General features: G+C 36.5%; 2 protein-coding genes and 1 long non-coding RNA gene across 3 annotated transcripts; 2 read left to right on the forward strand and 1 right to left on the reverse strand.

The window, feature by feature from the left end:
- The first annotated feature begins 404 nt into the window (after positions 1-404).
- LOC120344296 (uncharacterized) lies at positions 405-7,802 on the forward strand. Its single transcript, XM_039413437.2, has 3 exons — positions 405-837; positions 5,752-5,967; positions 6,079-7,802. Exons 1-3 carry the CDS (start codon positions 519-521, stop codon positions 6,849-6,851), a joined length of 1,308 nt encoding a protein of 435 aa, XP_039269371.2. The 5' UTR covers positions 405-518; the 3' UTR covers positions 6,852-7,802.
- Positions 7,803-12,907: 5,105 nt separating this feature from the next.
- LOC120343849 (uncharacterized) lies at positions 12,908-14,663 on the forward strand. Its single transcript, XR_013475310.1, has 2 exons — positions 12,908-13,040; positions 13,663-14,663. It is a non-coding gene; the product is annotated as an uncharacterized LOC120343849 (long non-coding RNA).
- A 4,814-nt stretch (positions 14,664-19,477) lies between these two features.
- Positions 19,478-25,905, reverse strand: LOC120344975 (alpha-tectorin-like). Its single transcript, XM_078113086.1, has 9 exons — positions 25,753-25,905; positions 25,565-25,675; positions 24,396-24,592; positions 23,493-23,641; positions 23,286-23,416; positions 22,611-22,722; positions 21,892-22,074; positions 20,796-20,962; positions 19,478-20,193 (listed from the first exon to the last, which is right to left on the reverse strand). The coding sequence occupies exons 1-9, from the start codon at positions 25,895-25,897 to the stop codon at positions 20,000-20,002; spliced, it is 1,389 nt and encodes a 462-aa protein (XP_077969212.1). The 5' UTR covers positions 25,898-25,905; the 3' UTR covers positions 19,478-19,999.
- Between the last annotated feature and the right edge of the window lie 58 nt (positions 25,906-25,963).

Below are 25,963 nucleotides of genomic sequence, written 5' to 3' on the forward strand. Positions count from 1 at the left end.
TAGCGCGGGCTGCCTGACTGGTACATTTGGCGCAGTTTTATCAGGAAATAACAGCGGGAAATATTATCAGATTGTTCTTTTAGCGGGCTAGACATCATAGAAATTATTAATATATAATGCAGCTTGTACCTACCAAGGCAGTCAAATCCGCTGTTGAGCTTACGCAAGACGTAAATCGAACCTTAAGTACCTTAGAATTACTCCAGAATACTTCATTCGATGGTTATCCATCCTGCAGTGCCATGTACGTACCTTTTATATTTCAGTTGGATATCAACATTTGGTCATTGCAATCGACCGAAGGAACGTCGTGCTCAATTTGTCATTCTCTCGAGCATATTCGTTGGTTCAAAATGGATATAACTCGGGATTGTTTAATGTGATAAAATATCTTGTATTGTTTCATATATACTTAACTTATTTCTTTGTAAATTACAGCATATAAATAATACTCTGATTTATACGATATATAATAGACAGCAACTTCAGCAACAGAAGGATACGATAAACACTCAAAGATGGTTTTAAATATGGACACGGAACTTCAAAGACTTATATGTGTATCGGTCGAGAAAATGACAAGAGATCCGGCGGCAAGCGGATCACGCAAAAGCCGCGGATTGGACTTGAGAAAGGCCCTACTTGTGGCACATGTATTACAGGACATGAGAAGCGCATACATAAGCGATGATTATCAAGTTTTAGCAAACACTGTATGTCCGGATATTGATATTTCATCAGAAAGTGAAATGGACAAAATTAAAAGGACAATATCAAGAAGGGAATATGATAATGAAGATGATTTAACGAGTTATCAGAAACGAAGATTTATATCAGGTGAGAATTTAAGTTATAATATGTCAGATATACAGAACGTCAACATAGAACACAAAAAACATTCATCGAAACTATTTCCAATTAACAACATTGAATATATCAGGATACCGTACGGAATTACCCGCTATAAAATGTACATTAGCTTGATTGAGAGTAGGCGTGATTAAGTGTCGTGTAGGAACCTGGTTAAACTCGCACCAATACGCAAATTGCGTAGACACATGTTGCTTTTCTATACATTCCATACTTAGAAAATAATAAGATTAGCCATCCCACGAGCCTACTATAATTAGCGCTATTAATTGGATTGTTCTTTGTGACTTACTTCTGCCAACAGAAAGTATAAAATCGCAATTTTCGATTGTATTTAGTAGCTGTATGGTTTTGCGTCACAAAAATTTAAATGCGAACAAATTTAATCTAAGAGCCAAAAGTACTCGATATTGTTATGGCGACTAGGGTGTACACTTGAATGCTCTGGCTCTCTATAGTAATTTTCTCGGACGACAAAAAGCGTCCTTCGAGGGTTATGGAGACTGTCGGTCGATAAAATCGATATGATTATACGCGACACGCAATGCGCAGTACACACAACGATATTTATTAGCACTCTCTGTCCGTCTTAACGATTGCAGTATGCGGAAATAGATCGCATCACGAGATCCGACCCGTACGATGCTATTAAGCTAGTTTGACTGGGCGTTTTCTCATGTTTACTTTTCAACGACGAGTAATGTTTGGCATGTAGTTCCGCCGGCGTATAGCTTGTCAAATAAATATTTTTCCAGTGTGAGTTTATAATGTCTTTTTCTCTGTGTTAGCGAACAATGCGTTTGTTAAAAGCCCGCGAAATGGGCGTGTTCTCCTGGCGCGGTTTTTCAACGGATAAAAAACATCTGCCACCGTTGATAATATGCAGACGGCGGATATTCGTTACATACCCCGCGAAATAGGCTTCAACGCATGGCTGTTGAAATCTCGCGCCTCATGTATGCTAATTACGTTCAGCGTCTCATTTGAAATTCAGACGTCTGTATAATTTATGTTAAGCCACAATGATAATATGTGACGGGTCTTCAAATATACAACAGGAATGTAAAATATTAATGTTAGCTTTCTATGACACGGCGTACATCCGTAAATGATAATGTCGGATAATATATCGATTTTGAAATCTAAATCCCATAAAGGGATCGACTTTTCATATAAACATAGAAGCTGCCATAAAACAGAAATTCCTACTTCCTTCCTTATTTTCAATCAGCATATTTATGTGAAGTGACATTTACAGGCGTCCGGTGTTTGAAAACTGCTCATTAAAGAAACCCTACATTTAGAAGACCTCATGATCGCAATTCTCGTAAAATGTCTGCGCATAAATATAGATTGTATAATTGTACTTTACGTTGACCTCCATGGTTTATATTGCTCGCATTATGTCTCCCATGACCGATGGTTAGTATCCTCGTATTACATTCCCTGAGGCTATATTTTTGAACTCATTTTATTTTGTAATCAGTGTGGCGTTCCGGGCTTTAAATTCTTCCGCCTGGCTTCATGCCCCAAAAAACCTCAACAAAGACTCGGTATCGGAGATTCTATTGTTTTCCTATCCAGGGTGGCCGCTTAATATTACATTGGAAATCCAATAGCAAAATGTCACGCAAAGTAACGCTACAGTTCTATTTCAAATGAACCAATCAAGCGAAAAGCCTAACCCTACTCAAAATAAACACAGCCTTTTTGAGAGCAAATACCAAAATAAAACACCGTGGAAAATTTTAGGGTCAATAAAGGACTTCTTGTGGAATAAATGTAAACGCTCAATTGCTTATGCTTAGTAAAGTCATTTTTAAAATGAAATCACTGATTAAAAAGCGCTTTTGGTCCGTGCTTTATATTTTAAACAGCAAAACTTAAAACTCAAGTACGTGTCAGTCACGTCTTTGTTAGATAGGGTATTATTATTTCGACATAATTCGCCGTTATAAGTATTGAATTGTTTAGTTAAAGATTTTTTTTAAATGTTTTGAAAACTATGAAAGTGTATGAACCGGATTAAATGGGCGCGCGTAGGATTTCTAAATCAAAACTAATCGTATTATAAAACTTTAAACGAATTTTAAGAAAAGTTAATAAGATTAAAACTTAAAACATAATTGCATGGTTTAATCTTTCCATCTTTTTAAGCACATACTCCGAACACATAAACAAAGATTCAATCTATAGTTGCAACGTTCTTATCACGTGCAAGATATTTTTATCCGGTCGTGAAAAAATCCCAAACTTTTAAACGTAAATAGAAACTGTGGGAGGATAATACTTTACAATTTTAGTAAACAGCAGTGCTTCAAAATAAGTTCACGTTTCGCAAATTCCGGATGGAAAGGCGTCAATTGTCAAAAATTTCAAGTAGGCCGAACTACTTTGGCGTTACATAATAATACCGTACTTGAAAAGCCTTGTGACGTCATAATGGGATAATTCTGTGTTCAAAAAGCGCGCGAGTTTTAGTTTCTTTATGATGTTAATGCCACTTCTGTTTAAAGCACCTCTTGTTTTGAGTTTCTGAAAATGCGTTTTCTGATAAAGATAAAGAAATTAGGCCGAGTCTGACTAAATCCCCTTCCACTAGAAAAGCTCTCCATGCGCATTAGTAATCTTATTTTCGCTTCATTGGGGCAGAAACGAGGGCATATTATCGATTTACGGTACGTTACCGCGGACTCTAATTGCCCTCTTCGCAGAGCTAGCTCTGTTTGCCTCGTTGCTGGAATGTAGCTTTGAAGGTCAGCGGGGGCTGTTTGTTCTTTCCCGCCGTCAATCAATACGCCCTTTCCCGTGCGCGGTTAACAATGCACCGTCGCTTAGCAGGTTACTATTTAAACTTCAATAATGGAGCAAATAATGTATTTAATGACGATTCGGGCGTAACAGGTTACGCAAGTTTTGTCAACTATAAGAAAGTTTGCAATAATTGCGCACTTAATTCATATTTTCTATTATTAACTCTGAACAAGAATCAGTATTGCCAATTGACGAGTTTTTATTTACAACAAATTTATATCATTTCCCCTTTACGACTTCCACCTACGTCATCAATTTGTAGTTTAATACCATGCACGGATTTGGAATTCCATTTTTGCATGTAATCAAGAATATCAACAAGTAAAATTTGGCATACATTTAGCTGCTAAATTTCGTCTTGTTACCTTCGTTTCAAAATATTTTAAAAAGAACCGATTTAGTTCATTTGAAAAGATTACAACAATTTAAAACTTATACTCTGTAATTAAACTTAAAAAGTAAAGTTCGTTTCGAAATTCAACTAAAATTATTTTTAATTATCGGACAATCGTGATCTACTTTAATTTCCCAGTCCTTATTAGGAACGATTGTAACGCCTTCAATAAGGTGATTCATGTGGCTTTCAAAATTAGTTTTAGAAGAAATCTTCTCCCTACCTGGTAAATGACAATTAATCTATTGGCTATGCGGCAAAACCGAATATCAGTATAATAATTAAGTATTTTATTTTGCCTCAAACACGGATACCGCAAAAGGAAGCCTCGGTGAAATTACTCTTCAATTAGGTTTTAATAGCTTAAATACACCTTTGAATATACCCGAGTTGAATTTAAAAATTCTGACCAAAATTGCGCATCCTAGAAAGTAATACGAATTAACGTATATTTAGATTATAATTAATAGGGATGGTAGCAGATGAATAATAGTTAGAATTCCTGTTTTTAATATGTAATAAAGTCTTTTCTATTCATGTGTATAAGCTCCCATAAGTACAAAACTACCCGCCGGACATGCAAAATATAGATGGCATCTGCTTTGTATCGGTAATAGTTGATTTGTCACACGCTTCCATTGGCAGTAATATTTCGTTTTCGATCGCTACCATTGTGATTCAGATCCCGATATGATGTCACAATGCATCACCAATTGTCGTCGCCATATGGATGAAATACAATATAACGAATACATATGCTTATTATGTCATAAAAGAATGAATTCAAATACAACTGTTTTGTAATAAATATATCACATTGGGTCACATCGCCTTGTATGTGTTATATACTTGTATGTCACCGAATAATACACTGTGTATGTATATGTGTATTGTAAAAAAATACCGCACGGCGAAATTCTCTTTGCTTTTTGTTATCTGGCCTTTGCCTTTAAATTCTCAAAATATCTTTTGATTAAAAATTCCAACTATTGTTTGGAGTCGGAAATTGTTAACAAACGGCAATGCGGGAGTCTTGTATTCCGACATACATCACATACGCGTTGTCAAACGAAACAATGCTTCTCTATTCGGTCATAAAAGTTTTATGTCTTTCATTATTTTCTCATATAAAAGAGGGAGTGCGTCGCAACTGAACAGACTGATTTCATTTTACGACCCACATTAAACGGGGCCAATATAATAAACGGCATACTGCGCATAACAGACAACAGAATATCACGATGACATAATGCGTAATGCCAACTTATTTTACCACAAACTCGGCTATTTAAATACAAATAGTCTTTTAAAGGAAATTTTACGATGTTTAATTTTCAGTTCAAACATGCTTACATAATTCAGTACTACATACCTCGCAAACAGGCGTAGAAATGATGCAAGAGCAATCTAGTAACTTAGTAATTGATTAACTTACTATACAGATAAACGTTTGTGACTTCTATGTCAACAAACCGGTATGTGCGGTAGTTGTACAGTCAGACACGGCGCGGAAGATTGTCTTTCCGCTGATTACACATGTTTACTTTACACTCACGTGCTAATGGCTACGTGGCATTATCGAAAATATCAGCATACACACATTAATACTAAGCTTTTAAATTTTAATGATACTAGTTGGCTGTAAACTAAATGTGTTCTCTTTTTATTTATAGATGATTGGTCGTCAGGAACGATAGAGAGACCTCCACGAAGTGAGGGCAACGATACTCCGTTTCTGACATCACAATACAGATGTCCGTCGGGGACTCAATCTTGTTTAGTGACGTGTAGTGACGCAACAATGTCAAAAATTTCTCAAATGACACACCCAATTCCTGTTTCAATTAATACAACCTATGTATTGTCGCCACATCTAACAAATGAAAAAGGTAATTTTCAATTTATTTTGCTATTTCTAAGCTTTTAACTTACACGCCGAACTTGTGTTTTATTAGCACTTCTTGTTTTCTTGTTGTTCATAATTTATTTTCACTTTTTAGATAATGAAGAAATTATAGATATGGATGAAGACACACCGGCTGTGTCTGAACAAGTAGAAGTCACATCATCAGACATTTCGGACTCAGAGTCCGTAGAAATTGAAGTAGTTCAATGTGATGATCTACTAAACAACCCCCAGAGTCCGGAAACTATCGTGGACAATAAGTCAGAAATCACTGTGAATACGGATTTAACAAAATCTCAGGGAAATAACCGATCATCTATCTCATGTCCCCTTCCTCGGAAAAAACGTCCGCTGCCGAAAGAATTCTTGGAGCCCACAGTGAATGAAAACACGAACATCTCGACATCTCAGCAACCCACCAACAAAAGGACAAAATATGACGTAACTGTGACGTCATCAACTTGTGACGTAGTGGTCACATCGTCGTATTTTGTATTAAACACTACGACTGCAACAACGTTAACCCAATCTACAGCTTTGTCGAAATCACGCCTCTCACCCGCCTCCCAGACAGGAGCTTCTCAAAGCTGCTTAACATTGACATCTAGCGTATGTACCTCCAGTTTATCTTCGACATCGACAGCGAACACACTCGCTAATTCAAACTCAAAACCTAAAGTAGTTGTTGAATTGATGAACAATCAGTCTTCATCGAATGGACATTGGTCTCTTCCAGCCACGTGTACCCAACCCCGATTGTCCCAGTGGATAATGGATGGTGTTTACAGAGCCCAATTAGCAGATATATCTAATATGCGAGACAATAGCATTCATAATGTTGGTATGAGAGGTCTCGTTGCTTATTAGTGCACTGTTTACAAAATCGGTAAAATGAATGTGTATTTGATGGCAATTTGGATGGATATTACTGTCCCGGACTTACCCAAACAAATTCGAAAAAATTGCCAATGAATGCGCATTGATTTCACCGATTTTTTCCTCGCGTGTAATTTTGATGTTTTTCTTAATTTTGACTCTTCGATTAATGCTACATGCGTTTTCGAATTAAAAAGGTTCCGTGTTAGATTTATTTTGTATAAAAAAAAACGAATTTTAATGGAAAAATAATAAATAGAAAAATGTTGTGTAAAATTAGAATTACGTCTAACTTACGTCACAATCGTGACGCGAACCCGAAAAGTTGTTCCCTGTGTCACTCTCTATTTTTTTTCTAAGTTCAGTTTCTTTTTTGTTTTCTTGAGATTTTGCACGATTTTAGTTTTTTTTTCCAGTGATTTTCATCTATTTGTAACTACAAAAATTAAACAAAAATGGAATTTTATCATTGAAATTGCTGCTAAAATTGAAAAAACAAATCTATATAAAGTTATCGAAATTTTAATCTGAGACATGGTAATAATATTGGGGAATCCAAAATCTGATGCCTTTATTCATTCAAATTATAATGCATGAGAAATACAACGATTGTCTGTTCTCTGCGAAGTTATAGATTCGATCTTGCTGCTATTCGGCCCATTATGTTCTCGTTAATTCGGATCAGGCACAAAATTTTATCCGAATATCTTAAAAAATGTGATATATTTTTAATTTTTTTGGGGTGATTTTATCTTCTTTATAAAATGATGTGCAATTTCTTGATTATTTTCTTTGTTTTTTTGCGCTTCACCATCACTGGTGGTTTTTATTATTTTTTGCTCAAAACTTTGAAATTTGTTTCCTTATTATAATTTTTCTTGAATTCTAGTTTTTGATGATTTTTTCTTGAATAAAGAAGATTCTGCACTCAGAGATAAAAAATGTTGTCAAATGTGACTCTTCAAAAGTAGCTAATACAACTGTTAGTAAGAGTAGAAATATGGATAGCGATACAGAATTGGTCACATTGTAGAATCGCTAATGCTGACTCCGTGACAGTTATGCAGTTTCAAGGGAAAGACGAGGTTTACCATTACTACGAAAAAGCGTGAAGTACTCGCAACAATATATGTGCTAATAGTCAATTTTAACGTACTGAATCGAATTGATGTTGAGTCTCTATATCAATTTTTAAAAGAAATAATAGGGATAGAATGAACACTATATAGGGAATACCCTAAAATTGCTGCATCAACGTCTTAATAGTAGAATTATTACAATGTATCGGACGAGTCAATTGGATAGCAAATAAAATGCGTCTTCAAACGTAGCTTATGTGAATGGCGACATGAAATTAGTCATAATGTGATTGGTTTTGTCTAGCACAGATAGGAGCATAGCTTTGCGAGAAAGAGGTTCACCGTTGCAACAAAAATTGTGAAGTACTCTCAACATAATAGTCGATTTTAATGTACTGGCAATCGGATTAACTTTTGTTTTCTACATCAATTTTTAAAAGAAATATTAGGGGTAGAATGAACACTATAGGGAGTAAACTGGAATATGGATAGAGCGTAGACTGAATAAATCACTAAACGAGAATATCGGTCAGAGACCGAAGACTTATCGTTCGAAAATTGGGGGATTCCAAAACAGCGCTCTTACACCATAGTGACACCTTGTCTCCAATAGGCTACTGGTACGAAATATGGTGAATGCACATGCACAATCTGCAGCAGATCCAATCTCACTTTCGTGAGATATCGCGTGCATCTAACAGACAGACAGATAAACAGACAAATACCTATCAACATACTTACCGATTAAAATCGATAAGTAATAATCTATTCGAAACAAGTTGAAGTGTGATCGATATACTCCAATGCGTGGTGTCCACATTTGCAATACGCTAATGCAATGGGCTGGACGAGGCAATTGATTGTCAAATGGAATCTTCAAAACTGAAGATTAGTAAGAGTAGAAATGGGAATTGCGATATGGAATACAGTACTTGCTGTTGGTCTAGCGTAGATAGTCCCGTTCCCGCTTTTCAATTCCAGCAACCTAAAAGAGCTTAGTACTTGCAATATGGGATAATTGTCGATTTCATTGAACTGACAATCGGATTGATTTTGAAGCGCTATATCCATCCTTGAAGTGAATAATAGTAGGGGGTAGCTAAAACGGTTATTGAGCTCATATCAATCCCAGCAATAGTTCATAAACTTCACCTGCGACACCGGTCGTTGGGGGAAAACGTAGAATGAGTAAATCACAAAAGAATTGCGCATGGTTGCCACCAGGTGTATCCATGTCGAAGAGAAACAAAGCACAACGGGTGTTAGCAAAGCGATGTAATTTTCTTACGTAGCAAATTTCTGTGCAGAAATACTTCATCAGGGCTATGGAAATGAAACCATGGCGACCCAAGGCGTAAAAATCTCAAAACGCGATAAAATGATAATAGATCTATGTGATGAATTAGCGCAACTTCAGTTAATGCTAAAGAAAAACTCCATTTCATTGTAAAAACAACACAACAAATCTGTCATCGGAATATATTTTGAGAACTTTAGCGGAAGTTCTTCTTGGCGTCTATGAATGTCGTTTAGGGTTTCAGTGTGTTCAATGGGCCCAATCACCACAATCAAAAGTTGGACAGCTCATATGATTTTTTAAATACTTGCATAAGATTGACTATCGCTAATAAGATATGGTCTATTTCAATAAAATATCATTCATTCCAAAAATTTCATTCCCTCGAGAAACATAAGAATGGTAAAGTCAACTCAACACTGACACTTAGCGGCTGGCGATCACGCAATAAATATAGTATTAAAAAGCTTAAACGTTCAGAGACGTTCCGTATATTCTAATAAAAATTTACCATCTTGGTTAGTTTCCAACCTCATGTTAAAGAATCGGCGATCCAGAAGTATGTGTACCAATATGGAGGTAACTAATTTTGTTCGCCTATTCAACTTGTGTAAACGGAAGGAAGCATATCGGCAGGGGATATATTCACTTGGTCAACATAGACAACTCCCGACTCGTAATAGAACAAAAATAAAGAAAATCGGAACAAAATTATGGTCTAACTCAGGGGTCTCCAACACGCGGCCCGCGGGCAATTTCTTGAGGCCTGCGTAATGGTTGAGATTTCCAGAAAACACTAAATTAGTACGATGTTAACTATGAGTTTCATCGTGTTCATATTTTGTTCTATTGTAAAAATTAAATCGTAAATTCAATAATTTCATTTCGCGTTTTTATTATGACTGACGAAAGAAACAAGTTTCGGTCAGATCATTGAAGTGTGCAGTTACGAATCATTAATTCTGCAAATGTGCGGTTAACGCAAAACTAGATTATTTTAAATTTTTTATAAAGTAGTAAACCTATACGCAATGCACAAGATGTAAAAATGTTCGGAAGAGCACAGAATATTTTAAGAGAAGTGGGTGAATCTTTATTTTGTCTGAAACTATATTATCAAGGTTCAGTGTCTCGTGTATTGTGCAATTATTGCTGTTCAAAAGGAATACAACATCCGGCGATATTACGACACGACTCATTACATAGGGGAAAATACCTCGGCTATACTGGAACAATTCGTCACGAAAAGATATCGCAATTTAAATTTTCACTGATGAAACAGAGAAATCTTTTCTTAGACAAACAAAAATTGTGAAACTTCGGTGAAAACTTTGCCATAAATGAGATGATTGCGAAATCGTTCTTTTGTTGAAGGAAGCTTTAACTAAAGGGTGTATGTTGAAGGCTTGTGAAGTAATAGCAGCATTATTTTTCAATAATGAACGTTAACAAATCAGCCTTTCGCACACGACTAACGGACAAGAGTTTGTATCTTGTCTTAAGACTACCAAACCAACGCTAAATAAGGCCAAACATCGAGTCTCTCACCTCTACAAAACGGTGCCAAATATCCAGCACAAGTAAATGAATATGTTTATGTCTCCTATGGTGAAAGATCCAAGTGCAATTTCAACAAATATATTCAGATTTTCTTTGTTATTTTTTGGGCTCTCCTGTAGCATGTGCACCAAGATGGCGAACACCGGAACGTTGTATGTGTACCAGGTTAGGCTTAAGGCAAAATTTTATTCAAATTTTTTTTATTTTGGTTCCATTACAAGTTTAGGAACTAGCCAAGTGACTCCCGCAGTATTTGTACCTGAAATTATGGTCTAATCCTAAACTGGTACATATACTACGTTCCGGTTTCCGCCATCTTAGTGCACATACTACGGGAATACCATTTTTTGTATATTAATTTTGTACCTAATTTGTTGGTTTGCAGCCCGCGTCGTCAATGAATTTTAAAAAGTGACCCGAGATGAGCTTATGGTCAGTCACGTTCCATAAAACCAAAGCTGCTGATTTAAAATGTTCAACAAAAAATACAGTACCTATTTTCCTCAATCGAACAAACCCAATAGTAATTTCAATGCCGAATGAGTAAAATCTGTGACAATACCCGCTTATGTTTGAGGGCGGGTCGGCTACGAATTTGAGGAATTCGGATGCGATTATTTTTATTAGGATTAGTGAAAGTTTACAACATCAGAGCTGCTTGATATGACAGTAAAAAGTTCGTCTTCTTTCGATAGCAGTGCAGTATTTTGAAACGAAAATCTAGCGAAGACCCAACTCTGGCAAACTGGAAAAGTTAAAGCTGCTCGTTGTTTTTTTGGTACTTCCGTAGTGTGGGTACCAGGTTAGAGTTAGGACAGGGGTGGGCAACTTCTCTAGTCGGCGGGCCAGATGTGGAAAAATGAAGTCCTCGGCGGGTCGGATTATTACAAAAAATACTTCGGTATCCAATCTTTATTAAATCAACATTCTCTGTCAACTTTACGTTTCTTGTGATATTCCATGGAAAACTTAGTATGAAATCTAATTTATAAAATCTATTTATATTTAGAATCTAAATATAAATATAACTGGTAACAGTAGTGGGGAATGTTTACAACGCTCTCTGCTTTGACCTTATATTGTCTGTTTAACGAGTGTGCTAACACAATTGTTTGTTCAGTAAGGCAATTGTTTATTCCACCAGGTCGCACTGTCAGTGCGGTGTAAGTAGAGCGATCGGCAACTTTCAGGAATGATTCGTCGGACCACGTTACAGAGTATGGTTGGATACAGTCGCGGGCCGGACCCGGCCCGCAGGCCGTATGTTGCCCACCCTTGGGTTAGGACATAATTTTATTCGGATTAACCTCATTTTGATTCTATTACGAGTTCGGGGACCGTCTGTGTTAGCCAATATACCCCCTGTCCATTGGTTTCAGTCCCTAAAACAAAACTTGATGTAAGGTGGACAAACAAATTTAGTTACCTCCATATTGGTACACACACTTCTGGAGCGCCGTTAAGCTGGTGATCATTTCTCCGCTACAGTTCCACTAGCGCTGACGAGATTTGTAATGTTAAAATAATAGATTTTAATAGCAGCCTCATATTCTGCCGATACTGTACATCAGTCATCGGACCTCCGTATTCATATATTTGAGCATTGCTGTCATGTTTAGGGGGGTAGTACCTACTTGGTGGAAATAATGCAATAAGGACTTTATAATTTGTAGTGAAAACGAGAATGTTTGGGAAAGTTGGGCGAACACAGCATATATATTAATCATCAATATACACTTCAGTATTTAAAATATATACTTGCACCTTGGAAACAAAATTAACATCAAGTCAAGTTGAATGTTCGGAAATTATGGCCCAGCGCACACATTATAACAATTTGATTGCACTCTTTGTGAGCAAAAATAAACTGTCAAAATTCGTTTAGGTAATTTGAGGATTGACTGCCATAACTTGTCCCGTACCGATGTGTGGAATTGAATACAATTTAAGTAATTTTCAAAGGATGGAAAGATAAATTGCTTTCTCAATGTTTCGGATTGATATAATATAACGGATTGATGGTGAACGTTGTTTGCGAAGCCATGTACTTAAGCATATATAAAGCACGGTTATGAATGCAAAACAAATATTTACTGACTGGCTGGTTATGGGTGTGGAGATAATGTAACGTAACGAACACTGAGATATTGTGACTCGCACAGGTATGCTTGAAGGCTTTGTAACATGTAATAATGGCAAGCGCTTTTAACATGGAAAATAACTTGGAGAATTTGATTCTTGAAGGTTAGTAGAATACCAAACGTTGTTCCTAAGACTTAAATTTAGATGGGTTATTGTAGAAGCATTAGGCATTACTTGAAACGGGGCTTTCCATAAGACATTTTAGGGTGCTTAAAATTAAGAATTGTGAAATTTATGGTTAGTACTGAAAATAGAGTTGATGACAGTGATACTAAGAATTACTTAAGACTGTCTAAGAAGCGTATTTTGATGTTCTAGCTGAGATATTTTAGGTTTATATTGTTCCGCTGTAAATACATAGGTTCGAAATTAATATTTTAGAAGTTGCATCGTTGTATTTCAGGTGAGCGATAAAAAAGTCGCGATATTTTTCCATAATACCCTATTTCCCCCCTATATTTTGCCTATGTGATGGTGTTCCGTCTTTACACGACAAAGCGTTAGAACAATTAGAAAAGATTCGAAAATGCATTTTTATGTTTTTGAGGAATATAAAACGCGGCGAATGGGAAAATTAAGAAAAATACAAACATTTTTTAACAAAAGAATTCAGTAGCAAGTCGCATTCTTTTTCGTTAATCAGTAACAGAAAAATGCAACACAGTGTTTAGAAGAATTATAAATATTATTGTTATCAACAATTTTTGTTTTGTCTTATTTGCAGGTAAAGTACCTGGTTTGCTCAAGTCGTGTCGTTATTCAGAAGCGTTGAAAACTCTTGAAAAAATCAACCTTGACGACACCGATACGTGGAGGAAGATATATTTGCTTTTAATGCGACTCGTCTGTCATATAGAATTGGAAAATAATCACAGTGCTACGAAGACGCTGCTGAGCATTGTTAACAGCACTAAAAGTATACGCAAGTAACAGGAGCAGAGCTGGATAGATGTGTGGACGCATATCTATTGGATGGTGATGTTATACCTGCGTTCGCACTCTCCTATGCAGCGTGTGAATTATATAAATCATCATCGAGTCCCACTGCAATTGAAAAATGTGTTACAAAATTGGCTGAGGCTATCGTCAAACCAAAACCGCCGTCTGAATCTAGAGGCATTGACATCAAGAAAATACGTAAATTTGTCGAAAGTCATCTAGTCCCTGCGTTGCTCGAGGTATCAAACGACCTGTTTACTATGGAATGTATAGAAAACGACGAACGCACAGAATTATTCGGGAGTTGTGTATATAAAATTTCTCAAGTTCTCTATGAACTTCGACAATATGAAAGGGCAATTTCAATTTTAAAAAAATCGATTGAGGCCCTAAAGTCATGTCAAACGTCGGTGGTACTTGGTGATAGCATCATGTTACTTGGCTCTATTTTACAAACGAAATATGGTACTTCGGAGGCCCTTGTTCAGTATTACGAAGCTAGAAGTGCTTTTAAAAGCATGAACCAATCTAATGGATCCGGCGATTCGGAAAATCTCATCAAAGTTGAAACTGCCATATATTACTGCGAATGGTATCCATGGGTCATTTATATAATTATTTTTGCTTGTACAGTTGTCATTGGTATATATGGCAACATATTTATGGTTCTAGCTTGGGGTTTGGTCATATACCTGACAGGTTATGCAATAGCACATGAAGAACACGGAAGTTTATTTACTTTTGTATCAAAACCCCGCGACAAATACCTTTGAAATGTGATTTATTACTCACACTAAACTCACTTATTACTCACTCTCACTAAATAATTTGACAAAATTTCAAAACATTTGTCGTCATATTTAAAATAATTTGAAGTATACGAAAAGTGAAAAGTAATATATATATATATGATGCGATTTTTCGTATTGGCAATGGGCTGAATATGATGTTATAACGGACTCAACGAAAACGCTTTGTGCCCGTGTGTAACTTTACTTAGAATTGTGTATAAACTGAATAATTTTATTTTGTAGCTTAATTGTGTCTGAAATTTATCAATTCCTTGAAGGGACAAATTGTTATCATAATTTTCTAGGGACGGAGGAAGCAAGACAGTGATACCCGGCATTCGTGTGAGCTTAGCACTGATGGAAAAAGTTCCAATATTTGTGATACCAGAATTTCAGACAATATATTCTGGGTTAGATGGGATTGCGAGTGTAAAACCGCCTTTTTCATGATGCCTAATACCTTTCCGTGTATAGGGAAAATCTTACATATTTTAAAAATGAACCAAGATGGCGGACACCAGAACGTAGTATGTATACCAGGTCAGAGTTAGGCCATAATTTTATTCCAATTTTTCATATTTTATTTCTATTAAGAGTAAGCCAAGTGACTCCTGTAATATTTGTACCTAAAAATATGGCCTAACCCTAACCTGGTACACATACTACGTTCTGGTGTCCGCCATCATGGTTTACATACTACGGGAGTACCAGTAATTTATATTTAAAAAAAGGAATAAATCGCAAAAGCTTTTGTCAAAGTATTAATAAAACACGACGTAAATGTCGAGTAGAACTTCGTTATGCAACCCTGTACACCAGGCCTGCACAACTCAAATTACCACGAGGGCCGCAAGCATAAATCTGAAGTCCCGGCGGGCCGCAAACTTTGCCACATATATGTTTCTCAAGATGTACTACAAATCAAAATAATATTGGAAAACAATTAAATTTAATGAAACACTTTCATTGCTGGGGAGCTTAATTAAAAATATGAAGACTCTTATTTTCTTCTATATAAAAAAAAGGTACAGTATTTTTGCATATGAGATGGCAAATATGTATTTAGTGGTTCATCTACCTTGAAAACGCACCCTTCATTTCCAATATTTCTTTTTTATTAGAATTAGGTATTGCGTGTTGCAGTATAAACTGAGTGCAGGAAAATATTTTACTCAGTTTCAGTTTTGTAAAATCGTCCCAAATATATGAATGACAATTTATTTAGTCATATCTACCGTTATTGGATATTTCCATAGTAGGCTAGACAAGTTCTCTTCCGCCGTCATATTGAGACATTGTGGCGACGTCTTTCGCGACATTGTGGCGACGTCTTCCGCAACATCTTGGGGCCGAGTAACCACACTTTTCGCTTTTTCGGCTCCAATTCATTGCGAATGCGCTCAATCGAATCTCGCAAGATTCAGAAAACTAAAAATCGGCACGCATGCTTTTTCTGTTCTGCGTGCTTTTCCTGATTAATATAACCATCTACATAAAACTTTATGCATATATCTTTGTTTGAACCAGAAACTGTCAAGAACAGTATAATATTCCAGTAAGACATGAACTTGTTGCAGCCCTGCAGGTGGTCACGAGACGCGCAAAAATCATGGACCGCAGAGATTTTTCCCAGTTTTTTGAGCAGGCACAGTATGAATTTTGATCCTGGTGCCAAGTTACCGACGACTTATCATTGTAATTTCATTTCGTTTGAGACGTCGATCAACTACAGAAGGATATATATGATAAACCCGATAAAAAAGAAAAAGCTTGATTAATATTTGTGATTCTACTTTACAGTCCAGATTTTAAAAAAATATTCACTGTCACAATTTAGGATATCTTTTGATAACGAATACCCATCGCTAAGTAATCGAGCAATCAAACTATTGTCCATATTTTCAACCAGTTACTGCGTTATGCAAAAAAGCATTTTCATCACTAGCTTTAATTAAAACACAGCGAAGAAATCTGCCGCACGCCGGTGAAGAGCTACGTGTTGCAGAAACTTCTTTGAGGCCTCGTTTGCAATCCTATACTGGAAACGAAACAGCGGCAAAATTATCACTATAGTTAATAATGTTTGTACATGATTTCGCTTGTACATGTTGTTTATGTCAGATGTTTTATGTGTGTCTTTCTTACGCATAATGGGTGCCCAACACTGCATTTCTTTACGCAAATTTATGGGGTTGTTTTCTGTTTCACCCATTTCAATTTTTAGCCAAATTATTTGATAGTTTTCTTTCGTGTGATATGTTTTTAAGTGTGCCTTTTTGTCTAGAAGCATACTCCATTATATTACGCAAATTTATGTTATGCTTTTCTGTTCCGGTCATTTCAATTTTTGCCGGTCCGCGAGTACATTTAATTTTATTCTACCGGTCCGCCAGGGTAGAAAGGTTGGAAACCACTGGGCTAGACGAACAATCCGTTTAGTAGCAATAGATCTTCCTCTGTTGTACTTTTTCGACTGTTAAATTACATTTTTCTACAAAATCTGCCTAATTTATTTGAAATTTTACAGTAAATATCAAAATCTTTTGTGCGAGAATATTTGCACCATTGATAAATGACGGAATTGTTTTTTAAGTTTTAAATTTGAATTAAAAAAAAAACTTCAGTTTCATAAACTGCTAGTAAAAAAAAATGGGGTTATTAAGAGGTTTCTAATATGAACTAATGGGTGTGAGATTGTATACCGATATTGTTTTAAGCGTGATTCAGTCTGAATACTGAAATATCTAAATCAGGGTTTCCCCAACTGGAGGGCCAGAGGTCGAGCGACGAATTTTGGGGGTCGCGAAGGGCACACAAATTTCACACAAAGTTAGACATTTAGTGAAACTAGTGAAAAACATAAATCTCACGATTTCGAATATGATCAGAGTAGCGGCGCACTTGCATAACAATGCCTGCTTTGATTGTTAGACCCGAGAAGTGGCGTGTTTCCGAATCACCCGCGGGCCGCACAGAAGTATCTAGCGGGCCGCATGCGGCCCGCGGGCCGTATGTTGTGCAGGCCTGCTGTACACAGTAGCCCACACATATTATTGTTGAGCGAAGGGGGCATTCTATAATCGAGAGTATGACGTCATGAGGTGACGTCACGTCACTAACAAATAATTTTAGATCTGAAGGTATTATTCACTATAAAGATAAACAACTTAGTGTAGTTAGACGGACTTGAGTTTTTTTTATGCATGTGTTACTATTGTTAGTGAGTTCGATACAAAAGAGAACCTTCCGTTAAAATTTTAAATTATACTACTGGATGTGGCCCACTTCTTTTCTCCCTCCACTCTCCATAACTGACATAGGCGGCTCTCGGGCCAAATCCGTCGCGTTGGGTGATTCAATCGCCGCATCTTATGATGCAATAAATTTCTGCTTTCAACAAATTTTGCATGCACTACTTTTAAACACTCGATTCGACGACGTGCAATTACCCCCTTCCCCTCCGTCTTGCGCGCTTTTGTATTTGTAACTCTTTGGAATGAAATCTTTATTTTAAAATATATACATGACCCACCACATGAGCCTTGCCCACCTCTGCTCTATATTCCCATAAATTTTGAAATATTTATTTCATCAGAATACTTTCGCATATATAGAAAATACAAGAAAATGCTATGAGATAATCATAAAAGAATAAAACAAACACTGGTATCTAAACAAATAAATGTGACAAAAATGTATTTCTTCCATTTTTCTTTCGTAGAGTTCTGCAACACAATTTTTGCTTCATTTGAATATTGAACAGCAGATATATATCGCATGGATATATCGCATACGACAGCAGATTAACTAGAGTATTGCACCAAGCGTACAATATAGGTAAATTAGAACAATGAAGTTAAAACGACACAACTTTCAAATAGCTAGGTCTGGTGATCACACTTTTTTGTAAGTACTCATGTAGTATGTGAACCAAGATGGCGGATACCGGAACGTAGTATGCGTACCAGGTTAGGCCATGATTTTATGGGCGCTCCGAAAGTATTCGTACCAAGATGACGCACAGCCTGAACAACCCTAACCTGGTACACACACTATGTTCAGTTTGTGCGCCATCTTGGTACGAATACTTCGGGAGCACCATTTTATGTACAGGTACTACGGGAGCCACTTGGCTAGTCCCCTAACTCGTAATTGAACTAAAATAAGAAAAAATTGGAATAAAATTATGTTCTAACCCTAACCTGGTACACATACTACGTTCCTGTGTCCGCCATCTTGGTTCACATACTACGGGAGCGCCTTTTTGTGTAACCAGGTTCAACTATTGCTAAGTTATGGAAAAGTATACATAATGTACGATGCCTAAACTTCCCGCAACATACCTTCTCATCGTGGAAATATATGGTAATTAAAAATATGGTATTTTTGTAGTATTAGCAATAATATGACAATGGCTCAGTAACCATGCTTCTTCTGCGTAACGTAGTTTTAACATTGCCAAGATATGAAAAAATGCGTAATGTTCTATATTTGAAACACAATTCACGCATGAATACTTGCTCATCTTAGAAGCGTATATAGGAATTCAGAATATAATATGTTTGTAGGATTAGCAATAGCATAACGACGGTGCTCCCGAAGTATGCGAACCAAGATGGCGGACATCGGAACGTAACATGGGTAATAGGTTAGGGTTAGGCGATAATTTTTTTCCAATTTTCCTTATTTTAGTCCTATTATCAGTTCGAAGACTAGCCAAAAGCTTCCCGTAGTATTTATAACTGAAATTATGGCCTAACCCTAACCTAGTACACATATTACATTCCGATGTCCGCCATCTTGGTTCGCATACTTCGGGAGCCCCACAACGACTCTAATTTTATTATGACATACATAAATGCCTTAAATCGGAAAATAATACGATTTGACCTTCACTACCTGAAAGACATTAATCGCTACATTTTATTATCATTTCTCCCAAGTTGTTTAAAAGCCATAACGTATTCTCTAACCAAAGGAATGATAAAATAATTGTCGCTCTCGTAGTATGTAAACCAAGATGGCGGACACCGGAACAAAGTGTGTGTACCAGGTTAGGGTTAGGCCATAATTTTATTCCAATTTTCCTTATTTCAGTTATATTACGAGTTCGGGGACTAGCCAAGTGACTCCGTAGTATTTGTACCTGGAATTATGGCCTAATCCTAACCTGGTACACATACTACGTTCAGGTGTCCGTCATCTTGGTTCACATACTCTGAGAGTACCAAATAATTTCCTACCGATTTTACTCAAAACATCAAATCAAAAATGAAACTTTTCGCAATAAATAGAAAATATCCACCTTTTTTATAATATTATATTTTAACACTAGTTCATCATTTCGTTATGGATGACTGGGTTTGGTATGACAACAGGTTCCCCTTCACTGCGTAAATGTGTTTTTGGGTCACGTGATCTTCGACGACAATTTATATAAACTGCAACAACAACTCCGAGAAGAATGAGAGCGATTACTAAAACAACTCCAACTGCTATTAATATTGTTGTCTTCGAGTCTGTACCTATGAAATAAGAAAGTTACAAAACTATAAGTGATACTATAACATATAAAATGGTTTGAGCCAAGTTTATTTCACCAATCAGTAAAATATCAATCATGGACAAAAATTGAGAAAATAACTGGGGGAAGGGAAGAACCAAAGCTGATCATTGAACAGTGACAGCCAAGGTTCTAATATCTAATTGGAAAGATTGGGAATCAGGCTTCGCCATAATGTTATAAGTTATTATCGCGAGTTTATAGGTTGTTATTATATATATAGAGGATTTAAACCGCAACATTCACCTAATTTAAAAAGATTTAAATGGAATTTCTACTTGCTAAATTGTCGACAAACTGGTACACAGACAGGCCTCGAACTTGTAATAAATCTGAAATAAGCAATCGGAATAAATATATGGCCTGACCCAAACCTGGTACACATACTACGGGGGTAAACTTTAAAATATGGATGCGATTCAAACCTATTTCACCCATTGGATACACCTTGGAGATAGTGGTTGGCCTTTGAAATAAAACTAAGCACACCTTGGCAATAGATGAATTATATCATCAAAATGAGGGGTAAGCAAAATTTATCAACTCTTCTACAACGAAACTTACGTTCATTGTCACGTTTCCTATCTTCCGGGTTTACGTAAATTTTTTCGTTTCCAAAACTGATGACGTTGTTTTCCAATTCATTATCGTCCCATCCCGCTTCCTTCACATAAACTGGCCCAAATGTGATTCGCGTTCCGTCTTCGTCCATAGAAAGAGATCTGGCAAATCTGTAAGGCAAAAGCAATAAAAGTTTGTAAAGCTATAAATAAATGATACTCTAACTAAGATTGCGGTGTGACTACACTAAAAGTTTGGGCTTATACTGCAGAAAAGCATGATAGTTATTTTAGAACTGTTACAGAGCCTTCCAGTTCGTCATGCGAGCGAAAGCAGCATTTTGGACAGTTACTGTATAATGCAGTCCAGGTGTTTTACATGAAAGTGCACTCGGTTACCCAGTCACTAAACTTCATAAGTTAGAATCGAACATTTCGTTCTATTTTTAGCTATACTAAAACCCACATTAGGAGGTTGTCAGCTGAGATTTCAATTGATTGTGAGTGTGAGTGAAAAGAAATAATGGATTGTAAAGATAGGCTGCAACAGTATATGATGTCCTAACTGTGGTATGATTTGTACTAAAAAAAAATTGAGCGTACACCGCATGAAAGCGAAGTCAAATTGCCCGGCAGTTCGCAATCTGAAAGAAAGAGCCTATACACCAACCGTTTGGTATCTTGCGCAGGGACTGTATAAGTAAGTCAAGGTGTTTTACACGAAAGTACACCCAGTTACATAGTCACTAACTTCATAATTTAGAATCGACGACTTCGCTCTATTTTTAGCTTTACTATACCCAGGCGGTAAGAGACAAACAGACAAAAATTAAGTACCTCACAGACCTTAAAATCATTTTTATTCATCACTAATTAATTTATGGCGAAAAGCAGGATGACCGCCAGTGTTAGCGTAATGAAATAGGGAATAATGGTAGAAATCAGGTTTCAGACAATATTTGATTTCGCTTCTTTTCATGGATTACTGAGCTGCTATATAGATAGCAATCAAGCCGACGACAGCGATGCGTATTGTCAGTCAAGTACGCTGTTGAACGCTTGAGACTGAAATTCAGCCACCCAGCGTTTTAAAATGTTACCTTCCAGTGCCTCCGTTCTCACAGGTGCAGTAATCAGGGTAAGCAGTTGCATTACAAACATTCACGATACAGTGCATGTAAATCTCCTCCATCGAGTCTTTCCACTTGAACATTTGAAAACAAAATCGAGCAAAATCCCCCTCCCCATTGCTGATAATGTCGGTAGTCGGATCGTCTTTACATCTGTGAATAATAGAATGTATTGCGTCAAAAAAGAGGAAAATTTTGTTGAAATTACAAAAATATTGCTTGCTACAATGTCGGGTCGATTTCACACGTAACTAGCACACTTTTCCAGTCAGTTTAATTTTATTTAATTAAAGAATAGTCATATTTGGTCTTGCTACGGCGTCCGTGCATTTTTCGCATACGGATCTACTTGACCAAAGTCAAGTCGGCTTACTAAAAAATGGACACAAAGTCATAGGCATAGAGTAATAAAAGTTATAGTCTCGCATAACCCAACTGATAGTAGTTTAGGTTTACTTGTGCAATGTGCCAAACAATTCAGGGACCTCCTGAAATATGCGCACCAAGATGGCGCACAACCTGAAGTCAGGTTGTGTACCAGGTTAGGGTTCAGGTTGTGCGACATCTTGGTGCGCATTCTTCAGGAGCACCCAATTCAGTAATATAAAATTGATTGATTCTATGTAGGAGCAAAAGAGTTATGTTGTGTGGTTATTGATCGTGTAAACTGAAGCAAAAATAAGTCTTACTTTTCAGAGACCAAGTAATGTGCATCTCCCGATCCATCACGTTTGGTTGAAGCCCAACATTCTTTATTTGTCAAAACTAGGTCCTGCGGCATCACGTTCTGTAGTTCTGTAGCTGAAAACGAAGTATATTTTATCCAGTCAGTAAACATCAATAATACACAAATCACCAAAAAAACAGAATGTAGTTCTCTACTGGGGAAAAGAAACCTCGTGAACCAAAGATTGTTGTCGAGCAGTGGCACCCGATGTTTCAATATCCAATTGAAAGTTAAATGATAGGGAACGAGTATGGTGAGTTTACCAACTAACTTCGCTCATTAGATATTATATTAAAGAGTCTTCAGTCCACCGGGCAATCAATGCTGGAAAGTTTTTAGAAATGATAAACTAATAATACGATCCCCCATTACATACAGGTATGAACTATTTAACCAAAAGTTAGGAATTTTAAGAGTCAATCGAGCTTTTGTTAATGAAGATATAATCAATTTTTTGATGCCGGTTAGGTTCTTCGTCGACTCCCGAGTATGTACATATGTCTAACTTAGAATAAGATTGCTGCAGTATTTGAATTCTTAGGTATCGTACAAGCAACCGGCTGATAAACTTTGTCGAAATTGTATAAAACAACTTTAAAGAGCACTTTCACAATAAATAATTTAAAATTTAACTCACAGACACAAACTTGGTCTTCAATTGCTACCACCGGCCTAGCACCATATCTATCTTCGTCGGCGAAACTAGAAGATTTATACAAGTTCATATCCACTCTGAAGGTCCCATAACTTGTCTCGAAGTCCACAGTGCTATAAGAATATGAAAGCAGAAACGTTAAAATAGGGAATTAGGAAAAAAAGGAAGAGATATATTTGAAAGACTCACGTTACATAAGGTGTTATTTCTCCAAACGAAACAATATATTTGTCTTGGTAAGTACATTTAAAATCGAGCAACACCAGAGGTCGCTCAATAGTTTCGCCAAGCTGATTCCAAACCACTTGTTGCTGGAAGACATAGTCATCGCCTGTATGCTGTGTTTGAAATGATATTTTATGTGAAATCAACTGTCTGGATTGTAATTTTATTTGAGACATATTCAAGAAAAGGCCAATCCTTTGCCCCAAAGAATGTGAATTTCCGTGAGCGAATTTATGTGACACTCACGAAGTACCAAGCTTCATGAAAACAGTCGTAAAATAAGCAGACACGTCCAAGAAGTACCAAGTATCATTATATTAAAGTCTACCGTCCATGTAGAAAAATCAGTTTAGTTGGGAAATAAAAACAATTGATACACATCAAATCCGATTATCACCGCATAGACTAAATTATCTTCAAAACTATTAGGCGAATGAACACGTACCACTTCGTTTTGGAAAAACCTTCCAACCCATTGTCTGTACGCTATATTTTTGTTTGCTCTTCTGATTCCAAAGTCAGTTTTTATTTGTTTGTTTTAGAACTACTTTATCGTCTGTTGCTGATTGCGAAATCAAAATAAACTTATACTTATATACTTTGAAAACTAAGGAATACTGAATTTATACAAGCAAAACAAGTTATTTATTGATACAATATGATAATACAACACAAACTTAATCAACAAAAGTCTTTGGTCACATACATGCATGAAAATCTGTTTAAAAAAGTATAGAAAGTCGAAACGTTCGCCTATGTTTCCATTTATATCTCAATGTCACCTTATTGTCATAGTAACAGAAATAATCAGAAAACAGAAGTTTGCGCTTGTGTTGTAGTAATAGTATATTTTTAAAATATATTTACCGTGATCTCCACACCACATTCCTTGAAAGGTGCATTAATCTTGAGATAGTATCCTCCAGATGTGCTCACAGCTTTACATTCCGGAGCATTCAAAAAATGGATGAAGTCAGGTGAACTCGAAAGTCCTTGTTCCGTAACAATACGCTCATCGATGAAAATGTCGATGGTTTTATTTCTGCATAATACTTCTGGTTGCGCTGTAAGATATTTATGAGAAAGATGAAATTTCAGTGATTTCAGTCAATAACCTGATACTTATAGAATATCGAATCAAAAGGAAGGGTTCAATTTTCATTTCTAGCAACACACGGGTAGCAAAACGGCTAGGTAATTACTGAAAAGTAAGAGTTAAAGAAATTATGAGTGCAGTGCGAAATTGACATCATACTTGCGCACCCCAATTGTGAATCATATTCGTTCGCTCATTCACCAAAAACGAAAAAACTCAATGATATCATTGTGAAGGTATTCTTAAATTGAACAGGACTTTATATAACCCTCCACATATTCTAAGATTTAGATCACAAATACGTTTTCAGAACATCTGCTCAAGACAAAAGTTTAATTACAACATTCCAATAGCTAAACCTCAGAGCAGCCTAACAGTTTCATTCATTAAAATATCTCAGGTTTTCCGATGCCAAAGTAGCCCATGCCAATGACCCTAACCAGTGGTGGCAATCAGGGAGTACGTGAGAATCCGTTCTTGGAATGTAGCAATCCCAGCGATCCCGTTCTTGTACTTTTGTTTTAATTTAGCCTAGTTTTCTGAAATGGAGGAATCTCTTGTTAGGGAGTTCGATGCAAACAGAACCTGTTTTTAAAATTACGAATTCCACAACGGACGATGTACAGTAGTAATTGAAGAGACATTGTGCGTACCATCCTAATATTACTACACACTAGGGGCGTAGCCAGAAATTTTCAAGGGGAGGGGGGGGTTCTAATAAAAAAAATATAATTATCAAGTTGGACCAAATTAGATAGCGGGACCGACCGAAAGCCGGAAGACGTGGGTTTCAAGAGTCTTCATTATTTAGTTTTTTTACATTTTAAAAGGAATCCCCCCTCCGTGGCTACGCCCTGCTACTCACAGTTGCCTCATTTTTTGTGTTTTGAGATGTTAACCTTATAAAAAGTCTCAAAAAGACAAACTACTTAATACATACGTAAGTTACAGTGGATTCCGGTCCAGTTATCATCACAAATGCATTTAGTTGAACTTCCGTCGTCCGTGTCTGTAGTGCATCGCCCATAGACGCAGGGGTTTGGGTCGCAGCCTAAAATTTACAAAGTTATTTTGGGTGGGTTCTGTTTGTGTTCGAAGGCAACTATAAAATTACTCGAAAATACTTACCAAACGAAGACTTTAAGAGAAGAAAAGTAAAAATAATAAATCTAAACATATCTGTTTTAAATCTGTATAGAAGAAAAGCAGAAGTTAATAACCGTTTTTCGTTTCGGTATTTTATTTTATACGCGGATTCTGAATTCAAAATCATTTCCCGTATTTGGAAAGCAAAATCTCACAATTTTTTTTTCTATTTATGGTTGGTTCGTTCATTGTT

Source organism: Styela clava, chromosome 5 (genome assembly GCF_964204865.1).
Source record: "Styela clava chromosome 5, kaStyClav1.hap1.2, whole genome shotgun sequence".
NCBI classification, from domain to species: domain Eukaryota; kingdom Metazoa; phylum Chordata; class Ascidiacea; order Stolidobranchia; family Styelidae; genus Styela; species Styela clava.

Coding starts and splice junctions, on each gene's coding strand:
- LOC120344296 (XM_039413437.2), top strand. CDS start 519: ATGGTTTTAAATATGGACACGGAACTTCAAAGACTTATATGTGTATCG. Junction 838..5,751: donor GAAACGAAGATTTATATCAG/GTGAGAATTTAA, acceptor TTTTATTTATAG/ATGATTGGTCGTCAGGAACG. Junction 5,968..6,078: donor ACATCTAACAAATGAAAAAG/GTAATTTTCAAT, acceptor TTCACTTTTTAG/ATAATGAAGAAATTATAGAT.
- LOC120344975 (XM_078113086.1), bottom strand. CDS start 25,897: ATGATTTTGAATTCAGAATCCGCGTATAAAATAAAATACCGAAACGAA. Junction 25,676..25,752: donor TCTCTTAAAGTCTTCGTTTG/GTAAGTATTTTC, acceptor TGTAAATTTTAG/GCTGCGACCCAAACCCCTGC. Junction 23,642..24,395: donor AATGTGGTGTGGAGATCACG/GTAAATATATTT, acceptor TTTCAAACACAG/CATACAGGCGATGACTATGT.